Source organism: Petaurus breviceps, unplaced genomic scaffold, assembly GCF_028583685.1.
Source record: "Petaurus breviceps papuanus isolate PSGF00001 unplaced genomic scaffold, PetGlider_PUasm1.0 428, whole genome shotgun sequence".
Lineage (NCBI taxonomy): Eukaryota > Metazoa > Chordata > Mammalia > Diprotodontia > Petauridae > Petaurus > Petaurus breviceps.
Window position 1 is genome coordinate 3,015,409 of NW_027186331.1, and position 16,945 is coordinate 3,032,353.

The window sequence follows — 16,945 nt, forward strand, 5'->3', positions numbered from 1 at the left end:
AAAGGGAGGAGGCGGAGCCGTGCTGGGGGCCCTCCACCGGGAGGGTCTCTGCATCGTGGTCGATCAGAAACTCTTTACTGAAAGAAGGGGGTTCCACTGCAAGTGCCTGCGGGCTCCGCGGGCGCTGCTCTTCCCGGTCCAGAAAGCTCCTTCACTGACAACGAGGGCACAAGTTGGGGAAGCTTCCTGGAGGAGGCAGCCCTTGAGCCTAGCCTGGGAAGAAGAGCCCGGCCTCGAGGGGGAGGGGAGGAGGAAGGGTGCGTTTCTGGCAGGGGCCGGGGTGTGCGACAACCCGAGACCAGGGGAGACGCCGGCAGCGCGGTGCCTCCAGGGGAGACTTCGGAGCCTCACTTAAACCAGCCGGAGGAGTGTGGAGCATGCGCACAGCCCACCCCTGGCCTCCGAACTACGACGCCCAGAAGAACTTGCGGCCGAGGAGGAAGAAGGCGTTTTGTGATCCCATAACTTCCGGTACCGGAAGTGCTCGCCGCGCCGGAAGGCGGCTCTCTCCCTCTTGCTCTGAGGCTGCTGTTTGTGCCTGCTATGTCGTGGCGCGCCGGGGGCCGGGCCGCGTGGGGGCCCCGGGGCCGGAGCCAGCGAGGTAGGTCCGGGGTCTTCTCGTGCCGGGCCCTGGCCTCCCCTCAGCCCCCGAGCCCGAGCTCTGCCCCAAGGGGGGATGCCCCTGGACTGGCCGAGCCTCGATCGCCTCCTCTGTGGCATGGGCACGGAGCGCGCTCGGGTCACGTGACACGGACCTGGTGGGGCGGGTGTGGGGTCCGGAAGCCCTAATAGCCACAGTCATCACGTTATTGTGGTATAATACACGCCATAATAGTTATTATTAATTACGGTGACCATTGTAGGTACCACGCGTAAGGAGACGTAACCGTTGCACATAATGACTACGTGTTGTCCGCTGTGATTGTTCATGATCGCAGACAGCACGGGCGCCAGGAGACTGCAGGCTGAGGCCCAGGTGCAGTGACTGGCCCAGGGCCACACGGCGCCCCCCCTTCCTCCCGCGGTGCCGCTGTGACCGGGTCCGCGCCTCCCGGGGGTGTATTCCTGTCCCAGGCCTCGCCCCGGGGGGGGGGGGCGGTCTGGGACAGGAGGCGCAGCCCCCTCGTCACCATCCTGTTCTTCTCCAGCCCTGTTCGCGGACATCGGACTCTCCCTGAGCCGAGGGGACACCCAGGAAGAGGCAGCGGCCCCTGCGCCGGCAGCCGGGGCCCCCCAGGTGAGCGGGGGCACCCCTGCCACGTGTCCTTATCATGAGGATGGGGGGAGGGGGAGCCGGTGAGCCTGGGCCTCGGAGCGGGGCCCCTTCTGCGCAGAGGGGGGAGCCCCTCGGGCAGGCCCTCTTCTCCTCTGTCTGTCAGGATCAGGTCTTGGGCTAACTTCGGAGATACAATGGAAGCAGGATGTTAATAGCAAGGTCTCCGTCACACCCAAGATTTGCGGGACTAATGACAGAAACGGGAGTACAAGTCACGGGGAGCCCAGGGGGAAGCAGTGCCTGGGATCACAGAGAGAACAGACTCCCTCTGCTGACTCCCCTTTTCCCTCCCCTGCCTCTGCCCTAACACCAGAGGACAAGACGCCTCCTGCATCCTGTGTTATCTGAAGTCAGCCCCTTGGGGTGTTGGTCTGAGTGGGTTTGAATCAGGCAGCAGTCATCAGCAAACACTTATTAAGGGCCTACTGTGTGCTGGGCACTGGAACAAAGCAAGGCCGTCCCTGCCCTCCAGGAGCTCCCGGTCTCCTTGCAAAGATGCATATGCAAACAAGAGTCAGTCTGGGTAGCTAGAGGTGTCCTTGATGAAGCAGGGGTTGTGGCTGGGACCTGCAGAGAGACACCAAGGAAGGGAAATCGGGCGGTGGACAGTGAGGAAGAAATAGGAAAAGCTTTTGGTTATTGGTGAGGATGGGTTGTTATATAGACTCTGGTTAGAATGAATGTGGCATGGTGGCCGACGTTGGTGCCACATTTCTAATAAGCTGCAATTGTCGCCAGGAAAGGTGGGAGCCAGAGCGGCTCCTGGTCTGGGCTGGGAGGCAGCCCCCAGGGCTGGTGACAAGGGCTGGCCCAGAGTCTTACAAATCTGATCAATGCACTTTTACTTTGAAAAGGACGGGAAGGGGAGAAGGCCTGTCAGGGGCAAAGTTGGGATGATGAACGCTCATTCCGCCAGCCTCACGGGGTCCTCATGAGGAGTTCTTAGTTATTAGAAAGCTGCAGTGTCAGTATGATGAGCTGCACAATTCAGAACCGAGTTCACGCTGTGGCGTACAGTGGGTGATCGGTAAATACTTGTATTTAGAGGTGTAAATGCCAGTAAATATAGTCCCTGGGCACCTCCACCTTTCCTCTAAGGTCCTGCATACCCTCACATACATTTATTATTTCAGGGATTGGTGACATTCAAGGATGTGGCCGTGGACTTTACCTGGGAGGAGTGGGGGTGCCTGCACCCCTCTCAAAAGAAACTGTACCGGGATGTGATGCTGGAGAACTACAGCAACCTGGTCTGTCTGGGTAAGGATGGCCCCCTGGGCCTCAGCATCTGCCCATTGGGAGGGCTTTTCCTTGGCAAATGTTGTTGATTGGCTGCAGTTTTACACGATCATTGTTTGGCACACAGGCAGCAGGGATTACCGATCTTTTCCTGGTCAGATGTCAGTCCTCATCACCAGGTGCTTTAAAGGTCTTTTGGTCATAGCTCTGGAAGCTGGCTGTCTGAATGTGTCACCCTAAGGGTGTATTCTCAGGGCCCTCTGGTCGGAGGTTCTTCTCTAACGTGCCCAGGAGAGCTGCCTGGAGACATGGAAGGCTCCCGTCCTCTTGGCACGATCAGGCTGAAGTGAGCTCCTTTTCTTTCTGAACCTCCATCTGTTTTGTGCCCTAATTCACCATATTTGCCAGGAGTCCTTTGGGACAACCTGTGAATCTTCATTGCAGGTCCCTTTTTTCCCTGGGACAGAAAGGCAAAGGTTGACTTCTGAACCAGAGAATCTTCCTTTTCTCTTGAGCAGGACTTGAATTTTCCAAACCACATGTGATCTACCAGCTGGAGCATGGAGAAGCTCCTTGGAGCTGGAAGCCAGAGGGAGACATGCCCAGGACCACCTGTCCAGGTGAGCAGGCAGATACCCAGCATGCAAGTCACTCCGAGCAGTATCTGAGTTGGTCCATCCCTCAGGCAGAACCAGTGCCAGGGGTCTTAAATGACATGAGATCTGTAAAGTACTTCACCCAGAGCAGGGCATATAGTAAGTGCTTAATAAATGCCTATTCCTGTCCTTTTCCTTCCCACATCAATCAGCCTGCACAAAAGAGCCAGTCTATCTGACCATATGGCCTCTTCTCTGCATCCAGTCACTGTCCTGGCCTCCCTCCACACCCAGGGTTAGAGAGAGACATGCCTAGTCAGGGATGGCTCTCTCTCTCCCTGTTTTCTCTTGGGTGACTTTAGTCAGCCTCCCTAAATCCTCTGCTGCATCACCTTGTTTTGGGTGACCTGTTTTCACCAGCTAGTCCCTCCGTGATTGCTGGGAGCCCTCATTTCATGGTTGGAGGGGCTCCCGATGGAGGCCTTCCTGCTTGGTGAGCCAAGGTCAAGTGATGGGCTGAGCCAGGCTCATTAGGAAGCTGGTCATTGCCATCGTTCCTTATTATTCATGGGAACTCAAGGACCACCCTGACTTTGTAGTTGGTCTTTTGTGTTTAGCTCGCATTCCCTCCTCTCCAGCCCAGTCATTCCTTGTGACACAGAATGGAAAAACAAAAGAAAAAACTCAGTTTGGGGAGTTGTCTCTGGGATGGCTGGAAGCATTTGCTTTTTCTACCTCTCATCTCTCACCTCTGCAAGGACGGGGGGTGAGCATGGTCCAGTCTCTTTATCAGGGCTAAAGAGGCTCCTTCCCTAAACTGGGTGTGGAAAAAAGTCCTGAGACTTTGCATGTGAAGAACCCTTAGGTATAGCCACTTGTGATCTCCCACACTCACCTACTAACAGTCCAGTGGGGGGTGGGGGGCTTCATTGTACGATCACTGAGAGCATGGTGTCCATCTCTCCCAGATAGAAGGTAACAGTAGCTTCTGTCAGGGCTGTGCCTGGTGTTTGTTGGTCTCCAGGTAGAGCAGGGTGGTCGGATGACAGCCCCGCCCAGTGTCACCTGCACTTTCTCATCTTCAGGTTAGAACTAACCCACTGTGGTTTCCTAGCTGGACATTAGGCCAGTCAGTCAGCAGGTGTTTGTGAAGAGCCTGCTGTATGCCAGGCACCGTGGGAAGCTCTGGGGACACAAGGAAAGGAAGGCAGCCCCTGCCATCAGGGAGGTTACCGTCTTAGCTTGTGCCCAGGCCGGGTTGCTTCAGAGACAGTCATGAGCATAGGAAAGAGTGTGCACCAGGTGAGCCAGGTGATGCTCAGAAGAGACTCCAGGAGTGTGGCCCAGACTGCCCAGCACTTAGAGCAGACGATCAGCAGGTGTTTATTAAGGGCCTTGTGGTCAGATGCCTGCCCTTTGACACCCGTGAGGACCTTGGTACTTGTGTGGGTGTGGAGGTGGGTGGAGGAGCCCACCCCTCCTGGAAATTTGGAACCAGAAGTCGCTTCCTGAGCTGTCTTTTCTTTGGTGATCCGGTGGCTTTAAGGCCAGTCCTGGAATGACATCCCCCTTTGCTGTTTGTGAGTTGTGTTTGTGTTCTGCCCCTGTGTACCCCCAACTTCATTTAGAGAATGTTTGCTGTTGAATGTTGGGGATCAGGCAGGAGTTTGCCTCAGTCACCTCCAGCAGAGCTACACCTAGTGATGAGGAAGGGACAGGGAATTTTGCCCACTTGAACTGTGAAAGACAGCATAGGTTGGATGATGGGAATTATGTTCTTCATGCTTCAGTTGTGTGACCTTTTCAGAAAGCTTATTGCTTTTTTTCCTTATGAGTGGGCATGAGAAGTAGCAGGTCCCTGGGAAATGATTCAGAAACTTCATCAAAGCTGTGTGGGGTCTGGCAGCCGCAGCCAGAGCTGTGAGGAATGCCAGCCAGGGACCCAGTAGCTGCAGTGCCTGGACCAGACCTGGGACCGCTCCTGTCTCTGGACAGACTGAGTAGGTCTGAATAGTTCCGCCTGCTGCTGGGGCACAGTCATCCTTTGATATGGGACCATGGTGTCATTAGAGAGTGCTGTGATGTGATAATCTGGGGGCCCGTGAAGTCTGGGATTTCTGCATGGCTGGGAGCCTCACACGTGGTCCAGCAGACCAGCAGTGGAGAGGACCAGGCCTGAGTGCACAAGGAAAGCACGGGGGGCAGACTCCAGATGGGCTGTGCAGCCCCCTCCAGTGCCAGGGGCCCCTCCAGAACACGGGATGAAAGGAAGAGGATGTGCAAGGAAACCTCGGTGCGTGGGTGTGCTCCTCCCGGCCCCAGGCACCCAAAGGGAACAGGTCACTGGATCCCCGATCACTGGAGCCCTGGTGAAGCTGTGGCTGACGGCGTGTGGCCGGGGATGTGCCTTTGCCTGATTTTTGCATTTAGCTTCTGTGAAAGAGCCTCTGCCTCAGCAGGACTGGAGAGGGAGGCTCAGCTTCGCAGAGAAGGTGGTCAGCTTCCAGTTACTCTCCAGCCCTGCTGGAGCAGCCAGCTCAGAGGAGCAGGTTCGGAAGCCACCTGTTAAGGCCCAGCCAGTTCTTCCCGGTTGCCAACAAATCTGTATGGCCGAGGTTTCTGCTCTGGGGTGGAAAGATTCAGCCCCTGCTGGAGGAATGAGGACATAGGAGAGGATCCTTGAGGGAGGGGGGCCTTCATGCTGCCTTCCTGCTGCTCCATCTCTTGCTCCCCAGGTAGGAGCAGCTCCCCTGTCTCCCTCATTCCCCCATCTTTCTCCGGGCCAGTGGCCGTAGCAGTCCTCATTTTCAAATCAGCAATAGAACTGCATTACATGGACCCACAGGGGCATCTTTTGAAGTTGAGTTATTGGGAGAATCCTGACTTGCAGGATCTAACTAAACCTTACCATCAGCTCTGTGAAGCAGTCCTCACAGGCGGGTCTTTGTTCATGATCTCAAAGATTCCAGCATTAATTCAGATCTGACAGAGAGATTTGTCTTGGTTGGCTTCTCTAGAGATAGCACTGGGAATTCTTCAGTTCAGAACCTAGTCCTTAGCAGTGCCGGCAGGGCACAGAGCCTTTACAGCTGGCCCATTTTATATTGACGTCCACTCCGGCTAGCTGTGACTGGCTCTGTACTCTGAAAGAAGTCACAGCTAACACTGACACAATCTTTGGGCATGACTTTCTTCATCTAGTATGGTGCCCCCCAGGTTCTCCCCCAATAGTTTTCATGCTCTTTGAGCCTCTGTAGTTATTGCTTTAAAAAAAATTTAATTTCTGATTTCATAAATGCTTATTTTCTCTCCTTCCCACATTCCTCACTTTTCAAAAAGGAAAAAGAAGACCCTTGTAAAAATAATCTGACTAAGCAACACAAATTTCCATGTGAAAATATTATGATGTTCCAGCCCCTTTAAGCTGCACTGCTTTCTATCTTCTTGGAGACCAGTCTTCCTAAAATCTTGAACATGGGTTCAAAAAATCAACTGTATGAACAGAAGCACAACAATTTATACGATAAGAACATTATTGTAAAGACTTTAGAAATCGTATTGAGACTGCGATCAGCCATAATCTGATCCACAGTGACCAGCCACAGTTCTGCAGAACTCATGAGCATCCATGCTCTTCAACCATAGACAGAGAAATGTTGGACTCAGAGTACAAATGGAGACTTAATTTTTTAAAACATGGTCAGTGGGGGAATTTATTTTGCTTGGCTTTACACACTTGGAACAAGGATTTTTTTTTTCTTTCTCAATGTGAGGAAGGGAGAATGGCAAGGAGGTGGGAGGGAAAGGTCAGTTTTCTGTGAAAAAAAATTAAGTTTTAAAAAATCATTGACAAGATACTACTTGTGAAAAATACCTGGAGGTTTTAGGAGATTCTGAGGGGGAGGAAGAGGCAGGAGCCATGACAGCCATGAAAACCATGGCAGCCTAAAGCCCCATTAATTAAGACAGGAATGCCCTGAATGTCCAGGACCAGGGAGGTGGATGATCCTCACTCTGTCACAGTCAGAATATAGCTGGCATTTTTTGTTCATTCTGGGCCCCCACTGTTTAGGAAGGATGCTGATAAGTTACAGACTCTTCAGAGGAGGCTACAGAACACTATGAAGGGTCTAAAGCTCATGCCTTTGAAAGATGAGGTGAAGCATTTGTTTATCCTTTCTCAGTGTGTCTTGTCTTGGGATTTGCTTTTCAAGGATTCTGCCCAGCTTTGGTCTTTTTATCAGGAATGCTTGAAAGTTCTCAGTTGCAGAAAAGGACACAGGGTAAGAGTGTGAGAGTTGGAAGGGCCCTCAGCAGCCATCTAGTTCAATGCATAGACAAAGAATCTCCCCTACGGTATTTCCCTTTTTTTCCTTGTAGGATTATAGTTGTGCAGAATATCATTCTTGGTTGTAAGGCTGTTCTTTTGCCTTATAGGCTGTCACACTCCAACATCTCATTTCCTCTATCATAATTCCAGCAGTCTGTGTGAATCCCTCGCTACTCGAACTCTTTAGATGCCGGTGGCATTTTTCATCGACTTGGTAGCCCTTTTTCTTTTGTTTTTAGGAATGTTAACTATTTTTTCCTTTACAATTCCAATGCACATATAATTTTATTCCAATTTTCCTAGTATGTATTTTTCTTTTATATATCTTTATTGTTTATTGCCTGGGAACTTTTTGTTTTATATAGTATGAGATGTGATGTATCCAGTTTATCCTTATACACGCTGTCTAATTTTTTCAAGTAATGTTATTGAATAATTTATTCCTTTGTGATCTGAAGTAATCAGACATTCTTCTATTATATTCCTTTCGTTCCCATTGTAACTTACTTATTCTTTTAATCTATAAGTTAATTTGGGTAGCATTGCCATCCTAGTTACAGACATTACAGAATTGTCAAAATCTAGATACTGTGGCATTACCATGATCTTCATAATCATGTTAAAGAAGAAATAAGTTTAGTCTAGCTTATCTTGTTCTGGAAGAGGCTAGGATATGGCCACTTTTTTCTGTTTCATAGTACATTCTAGAAAATGTGATAACTGAATTATTACCTGCTAGCCTCATGAGATTGTTTAGGGGATCAGTGAGAAGGCGTTTAGTAAAGTACAAATGACAGTCCTAATGTTGTCCTTCATTCTCTAAGAGGACCAAGATGACATCACTGTGTTAGAGTCAAGTTACCTTGCATCTGACTGGCTGATCAGACCCACCAGAGGCTGGGCACAAAGAGTCCATGTGAACATTCGGGGTGGATTCTCCAGATCTGTGCATCCTGCATTCCCTTTATGCTCCTTCAGTTCTGCTTTGCTCCTAGAGCTCAGCACCTTCTCTGATATGGGCATGCCACACTGAGCGGTCTTGTGCCAGTGTCTCCCATGTCACTCCTTCAGTTCTGAAGTTCTCAAGAGAGACTTGGAGAGTGTGCTTGTATCACTTCTTCCGACCATCATGCGAGCACTTGCCCTGTGTGAGTTCTCCATAAGATAATCTGTAAAGCAAGGGCATGTTTGGCATTCAGAAAAGGTGGCAGCCCATCAGAGTTGTACTCTCTGTAGTAGAGTTTAAATGCTTGCCATTGTAGTTCAAGTAAGACCACAGGTCTGTTGCCTTATCTTGGCAGATGATCTTCAGAATCTTCCGAAGACGATTCAGATGGAAGCAGTTCAGCTTCTTGAATGTGGCTGGTTTCACAGGCACACACAGTGAGGTCGGCACAATGACTCTTCAGACCTTCGGTTTGATCTCATGTCTCTTCTGTTTCACACTTTACTTTGGAACCTCCCAAACACCGAGCTAGCTCTGGCAATGTGTACACCAACCTTATTATCGAGTAGTGTTCTCATTTGGTGTGTTTTGATATTTGAGTTATTTTCTTTACAAGCATGATAGAACACAGGACTAAGCTTAACGCATGGGTACCAGGACATACTTACTCGTTGTCTTGTCTTTCTTTCAGATTGGAAGAGGAGCCCCGAAACCAAGAAGGGCCCCTCTGAGATGGGCAGTTTTATGGAAGAATCATCCCAGGATACAAGTGACATAAGTGATGTTCACTGTTTCTCCATAAAGGGACAAAACTTGGATACAGGAGCCAAGTACAAGAGGAAGAAGAATAGAGAGGAGAAAGATCATGTACCCAATGACTGTAGAAAGACAGTGATGTTCAGTAACACCAGCCTTATTGGCCATCAGAGCATAGATGCTGTAGAAAATCCTTATGTGTGCAGTGAAGGTGAGGAGGGCTTCTGTCAGAACAAGCTTCTTACTCAAAACCGGAAAATTCTTATAGGGCACAAATCCTTTGTATGTGATGAATGTGGCAAAATCTTCCACCAGAAGTTAGGACTTAGGGAACACCAGAAAATTCATACTGCAGAGAAGCCTTATGAATGTATTGAAGGTGGAAAGGCCTTCTGTCTAAATAGTAAACTTACTCAACATCAGAGAGTTCATCCTGGAGAGAAACCTTATGAATGTGGTATATGTAGGAAGGCCTTCCGTTGGAAGTCACATCTTACTCAACATCAGACAATTCATTCTGGTGAGAAACCTTATGTATGCAATGAATGTGGGAAGGCTTACCACAAAAGGTCAGTACTTACTGAACATCAGAGAACTCATACTGGAGAGAAACCTTATGAATGTAATAAATGTGGAAAGACCTTCCGATGGAGCACACATCTTAGTCGACATCAAAGAATTCACACTGGAGAGAAACCTTATGTGTGTGAGGAGTGTGGGAAAGCCTTCCGACAGAGGACAGTGCTTACTGAACATCAGAGAACTCATACGGGAGAGAAGCCTTATGAGTGTAATGAATGTGGAAAGACTTTTCGATGGAGAACGGTGCTTGCAGAACATCTGAAAACCCATACTGGAGAGAAGCCTTATGAGTGTAATGAATGTGGGAAGTGTTTCCATTGGAATACAAACCTTACTCGTCATCAGAGAATTCACACTGGAGAGAAACCTTATGAATGTGTAAAGGCCTTCCATGAGAAGTCAGCACTTACTGAACATTATAGGTCTCATACTGGAGAAAAACTCTATGAATGTAACGAATGTGGAAAGACCTTTCAGTGGAACACAAACCTTACTCGACATCAAAGAATTCATACTGGAGAGAAGCCTTATGAGTGTAATGAATGTGGAAAGGCCTTTCGATGGAGCACAGTGCTTATTGAACACCAGAGAATTCACACTGGAGAGAAACCTTATGAATGTAATGAATGTGGGAAAACCTTCCAGTGGAACACAAACCTTACTAGACATCAGAGAACTCATACTGGAGAGAAACCTTATGATTGTAGGAAGGTCTTCCTCCAGAGAACTCAGCTCACTGAACATCAGAGCATTTGTGGTGGAGAGAAACTTTATGAGTGTAATGAGTGTGGGAAGGCCTTCCATAAGAAGGCAGGACTTACTCGACATCAGAGAACTCATACAAGATAGACGCTTTAATAATGTAATGAGTGTGGAAAGGCATTTCACAGGAGCATAAAACTTACTGGACATCAGACAATTCATACTTGACATAAATCTTTTGAATGTATTATGTATGGTTATTTATGCCTTCTACCAGAACACTGGAGTCACCATCCTACAGTTTATACTGGGTGGGGAGGGGAAGCACCTTAATGAATGTAATGATTATGGGATAACTATTCAACGTTTTGAACTTCAGAGAGAGAAACCTGAATATTGTAAAGTATTTTGAAGAAAATGTACATCAGGATTTCAGAGTACATAATTTTCTTGAAAGTTAGTATTTAAAACTAAAATTAATTTTTATAAATTGTCAGACTCATTTCTTGTATGGTATAATCCAAACCTTTTCATCTTTTCTCAAGCTTCCAAGTAACTCTTTCCCCCAGTATTCAAGTTTATAGCCAGTAACTTAGACCAACAGTCTATCTGACAGCAGCTGGCTCCCTAAACTTTACTCCTACAAAGTTTGCAAAATCACCAGCACTTTTCCTTTTCCTCACAGAGAGCAATAGTTATCCCTGTTCATTGCTAAAGCTTAACTTATGCCTGTGCCTTTGATGTCATACACCCTATTCCATCCTTTCTTTTATCAGAATATTCATTCTCTGAGGCATCTTCACTTTATTCCTCTCCATTAACTCCTTACTGTATTCAAATATAGTCTTAATATCTTCACCTCAGATCTCTTCCCTTCACTTGCTACTCCCTTCTAATCAGGTCATCTTTCTTCTGCCTTTACCACATCAAACTTATTGGGGAAAAAAAGAAGTACTTACATCTGTTTCTGGTTTCTTACCATCTGCCATCTCATAAGCTGGGTTCTTTCTGTCACAACCCAGTCACTCTCCTAGGAGTTGAGCTCCATTCCAAATTCAAAATCCCATGACCTACCAAATGCCGTAGTCTTTTCTGTCCTCATTCCTTCTTTTCTCTCTTTGACAAAGAATTTGACCCTTTTGACTATCTTCGTGGCTGCTTTCTCTTCAGGAAACAAAACTATCTCATTTTTGACTGCTTTCTCCCTTTTACTTGCTTCTCATTTCCCCAAGGCATTAAATTCGACCTTCTCTAAGGCTCTCTTCTGTTCTCTCTTTACTACACCTTCTTTGGGAATTGCATTTGTTACTCCTATGATCATTGAAAACTTGAAAGTCTTTCAAGGGTAATTTCAGATCTGGTGTGGGAGGGTGGGAAAGGGCCCTGTTGCTTTTCATAGCAGCTGGACACCCTTGTATATTTTTAAAACTCACTTATTTTTAAGGATATTTAATTTCATTTAAAAAATATTTTATAGGGGCGGCCAGGTGACTCAGCGAGTAAGAGCACCGGCTCCAGTGTCGGGATGACCTGGATCAAATCCGGGCTCAGATACTCAGCACCACACCCAGAAATAATAACTGGCCGTGTAACCTTCAGTGAGTTACTTAACCCCAATTGCTTAGGGGCGGCCAGGTAGCACAGCGAGTAAGAGCACCGGCTCCAGTGTTGAGAAGACCTGGAGATCGAATCCTGGGCTCAGACACTTAGCACCCACCCAGAAACACCTGCCCTGTAGCCTTGAGCAAGTTACTTAAGCCCAATTGCTTAGGGGCAGCGAGGTGGCTCAGCGAGTAAGAGATGACCTGGATCAAATCTGGCCTCAGATACTCAGCACCACACCCAGAAATAACTGGCCGTGTAACCTTGAGCAAGTTACTTAACCCTGATTGCTTTAAAAAAAGAAAAAAAAAATTATAAATACATTTTATTTTTGGTATACCAAAACATTTCCCAATAACCTTATTGCTGTCACCGTCTATAATACCCTGCCCATGACATTATGCTTCTCCAGCTAGACCTTTGTCACTACTTGGGGCTTCCTTCTCCCACCCAGTTTTCAGCCGCAGAACACGCCACCACTTTTGTTAGCGGAACAAGTTTATCCATCAGCTCACCTGTGACTGTCCCTTCAACATTCCTTTGACTTCTCAAACCAAAATTTTGTCCCCAACCAACATTCTCCTGTTTGTCATTTATGGAAATAGAACTCGAGGACAGGGACTGCCCTTTTTTTGTGTGCTTGTCTCCCCAGTGTTTGGCACACAGCATTTCCCTCAGTGGAAGTAAATGGCCCTGCTCCCCTTTTGGAAACATTAAGAAAGCATTTCTCTCAGCATCCTAGCCTCAAGCGTTTGGACTAATCTGAAGGAGAAACTTTCTAGTCTTTCTGGAACAATGCCCTTCATGAATCATTTTTTGCCCTTAGCAAAGTTCTTATTTCATTCTTTGAGGTGCACTATCTTAAAGGTCAGGGAGAAGCACTGTCGCCCTGTGCAGTAGAGTTGGAGCATGGCTAAAGGGTGCTTCATTCAGCCATTTAGAAGCTGCACTTTCTCCACACTTGGACCCAATCAGGGTGATGATCAGACTAAGAGAAGGGAGAAGTCCTTCAGGTCTCTCTAGTCCTCTATTGAACAGCTCGAAAGGGGAATTTTTGGACAGAGTGGCCTAAGCAAGATTGACTGGTTTTAGGAAAGTGAGTCTCCCAGAGTCCCCCGAAAGTTGTGACTAGTTCTGTTTGGAGCTAATAGGGTCTCCTGGAACGGAGGTGACCTCAGATGAGGCCCTGGCTCTCAGGGTCAGGTCCGGGTTTCTATCCCTAACATAGACAACTGGATCAAGTGTGGATTCTGACTGAGACAAGATAAGGGTTTAAAATCCACTCAGGGTCCTCTCTGAGTGTTGTTGCTACACACCCAGCTCTGGAGTGGGCTGCTCATTGTGATGCCTGGCCTAAATACACCCTCCCCCCCATCTCAAAGCTGAAGAAGCTATCTACAGCTAGTTCAGGAATTCTCTACTGAGGATGAGTCGAACAAAAACCACTGGTTCCCTATCCAGGCACCATACCTGAAGTAAGGGAAGGGAATAGGCTTGCCTTGTGCTGTGTAGGAGCATGAGCAACCCCCCCCCCTCCCCCCGCCGGGAGCACCTCTTCCCCTTTTCTTCTTGGTCCCTGGCCCTGGAAATGAGCCTCTTACAGTCTCGGCCTTATGCAGGATGCCTTGGGTCAGGTGGGCTGCAGGGAAGAGGTGGACAGTCCTTTGGTCCCCAGGCTTTCTCTCCTTCCCAGAGGGATACAACTGGCATTTCTCTCCAGGCACACTCTCCCTTTAGATGCTAGCTGTGCTGACTTTTTCATTGGATGATGCCATGGACTGGTAGGAGGGAGTGGGAGCTGCCCCAATTAGGCACAGAGGAGACAAAGTTTCAAGTGACGCTCTTGCCGTTTACCATCTCAAAGTCCCTTTCCCTCTGGTGGCTTCCTCCTCTAAGAAAGAGGGGGTTTGGAGGCTCTCTAAGGTACCTCTCGGTTCTCAGACAGCTGGTGGTTCAGGGGAAAGAGCACTGGCCCTGGAGTCAGGAAGACCTGAGTTCAAATCCAGCCTCAGACACATTCACGGTGTGACCTTGGACAAATTACTCAACTTCTATTTACCTCAGTTTCCTCATCTGTAAAATGGAGATAATAGCACCTCAGAAGGATGTTGTGGGGATGAAGATGTGAAGCTTGAAGTACTAAGTGTTTGTTGTGACCTGTGATCTTTTGTTCTGATCTTTGCATTTTTCTTTCCCCTAAGACCCTCAGAACAGAATCAATTCACCCCCAGGACCACCAGTTTTCTTCTTCAGTTCCCTCAGTCCGCTTTGAAGTCTTTACAGTCCCAAAGAGACAGTGGGTTCTCCTCCCATTGCTTTAGTTGCTGTGGATGTTGTTTTCCGGGTTCTTCTTAACTTCACATTTTTCTGAATTCTTCACATTCTTCATTCCTTCCACCACAACAATATCGCATTACATTCACATCTCCGAACTTTTTTAACCGTTCCTCAATCCATCACATAAAATGTTGCTATGAATACTTTGTTGGATGTGGAAGCTTCTTTCTGTTTCTGGGTCAAGGGTGTGGCCCTTGACAAATTGTACAATGCCTAGCCCATGTTAATGATTATTAATTAAATTATTAATTTCTTAAGTATATTAGTGGGTTTCCTTTAACCTACTCAGCTTCCTGAGACAATAAAATTGATGGCAACAGAACCAATTTTTATCATTTTTTACTGAGCAATAGAAAACTAAAGAGACTCAGAAAGTTTTCAGACACTGGGGAAAGAAAACCAACCCTTTTTTCCTGTGAAAGCAAACAACTAAATTAACTATTAAGTTAACTATTTAAGTTAATTAAGTTAACTTAGTTGCTCTTAAGTTAACTTTAAATGAACTATTAAGTAACACTTCAGGAGGGTCTAAAGCAGTGTTTGTAAAAGAAAAACCACTCCTGATGATGTCCAGTGATGCTTCTGTCTTTTTTCATTTCTCTATGAAGAGCAAGACTGACTCCAATGTCAAGCAACTTTGACAATAAGAACCTACTCAATAAGATCCCTCTTCTGAAATTGTTCAGTCACTTTAGTCTCGTCCAACTCTTTGTGATCCCATTTGGGGTTTTCTTGGCAGAGATACTGAAGGGTTCAGGGGTGGAGTCAAGATGGTGGAGTAGGAACAGGACTTCCACACGGCTCCAGCTTCCACCTCCTCCAATACATGTAAAAATGACTCTAAACAAACTTTAGAGCTACAGAACCCCCAAAATGACAGAGAGAAATTAAACTCCCACTAAAGACAGCCCAGCAGGATGGCAGGAAGGGTCCAGCACAGTGTGCTGGGATCCGAGCCCAGCCCTGCATGAGTCTTGAGGTTTTAGTCTCAGGGTGGCCCGACCAGCTGCAGCTAGAGGGACATTGGGAAACTGTGCCACCAGCAGCTGTGGCAGTTTCCAGAATTATCAACCCATAAATGCCAAAGACAAAGTGAGAGGTCAGTGTGGACTTTGGGAACAGAAAGACCAGGAGTGCGATCCGGCCTCTGCCCCCAGAGGGAGAAGTGGCTGAGGCGCAGTGGCTGCAGCCGTGTGGCTGCTTCGGAGCTCCTGGCCTGCAGATTGTAGGGGGACCAAGTGGCCAGTCTGAGGGGTAATCACTCTGGCTTTACCCTGCTTGGATCTGGATCCCTATCCTGGGTGGAGGTCCTGGGGTACGTGACCAGTGTGCCAGAGACAGTGGAGGTTTCTGAGAGGGCAGCCAACTAATAGCTCTGGCAACTGAGAAAAGCCCAGCGATTTGGGACAAAACTCCCCTCTCTGAAAGCAGAGTTCTACTATGGCAAAAAGCTCAAGAGTCAGTTGGTTGAGTGGCAACATGAGCAAGGGAGGGAAACAGGGCAAGCACAGTGGTCCAACTTTGGATTCCTTTTTTTGGAGACAAAAAGGATCAAGGCATGGAGCAGGAGGAAGACAATGAAGTCAGAACTCCTGCACCAAAAGTTTCCAGGAAATATATGAATTGGTTACAGGCCATAGAGGAGCTTAAGAAGGATTTTGAAAACCAAGTAAGAGAAGTGGAGGAAAAATAGGGAAGAGAAATGAGAATGATGCAAGAAAGTCATGAAGAGAGAGTCAATAACCTTACTGAAGAAAATAACACTTTAAAAAATAGACAAACTCAAATGGCAAAAGAGGTTCAAAAGCCAATGAGGAGAAGAATGCCTTAAAGAGTCAAATTTGCCAGATGGAAAAAGAATCTCAAAAGCTCACTGAAGAGAATAATTCCTTCAGAATTAGATTGGAGCAAATGGAAGCTAGTGACTTTATGAGAAATCAAGATAATATTAAACAGATAGAAACAATTGAAGGGTTCTCCATTTCCTTCTCCAGCTCATTTTACAGTTGAAGAAACTGAGGCAAACAGGGTAAAGTGACTTACCTAGGGTCACACAGCTAGTAAAATTCTCAGGTCATATTTGAACTGAGATGTTCCTGACTCCAGGCTCGGTTCTCTACCCACTGCACCACCCAGCCACCCCTCTTCTGACATTACAGGGATGTTTTGGAGGTGTTTCAGAACTTGAACATTCCTGTTATGGTTTAATTCATTGCTCTGGAAACCTATACAAATGTGAAGTGGTGCCACGTGGAGTGAAAGGGAGCAATCTGACCCTGTTTCCCCTTGTTTAAGTGATAAAAGTCCTTTGGCTTCCATGACCTGAACTTGGTCTGGTGTTTGATACTTGTGAGGTCCCATTGAGATGCTCCCTGGGTAACTAACCCCTCCTACCTCCCAGACCATCAGCACCTCCACTGGTGAGGGGTGCACTTGGCACCTCCTGGAGGCCAGCTGCCCCATCATCCCAGCATCAGGGGACCCCTGATGAGGCATGTGACTCTGGGAGCCTCTGGGTCCATCCAATTTCAATTGGCCTTGACCAGGGGTTGGGAACTTGCAGCCTCGAGGCTCTTGAC

The 16,945-nt window shown here is 47.6% G+C and overlaps 1 protein-coding gene across 1 annotated transcript in view; it reads left to right on the plus strand.

The window, feature by feature from the left end:
- LOC138171351 (zinc finger protein 585A-like) overlaps nucleotides 1–10,917 on the plus strand; it is a 73,167-nt gene extending 62,250 nt beyond the window's left edge. Inside the window, 6 exon segments of the mRNA XM_069100791.1 lie at nucleotides 5–257; nucleotides 482–601; nucleotides 1,149–1,237; nucleotides 2,410–2,536; nucleotides 3,034–3,135; nucleotides 9,079–10,917. Of these exon segments, the coding sequence (XP_068956892.1) occupies nucleotides 5–257; nucleotides 482–601; nucleotides 1,149–1,237; nucleotides 2,410–2,536; nucleotides 3,034–3,135; nucleotides 9,079–10,655 (2,268 nt within the window). The 3' untranslated portion in view covers nucleotides 10,656–10,917.
- Nucleotides 10,918–16,945: the final 6,028 nt, after the last annotated feature.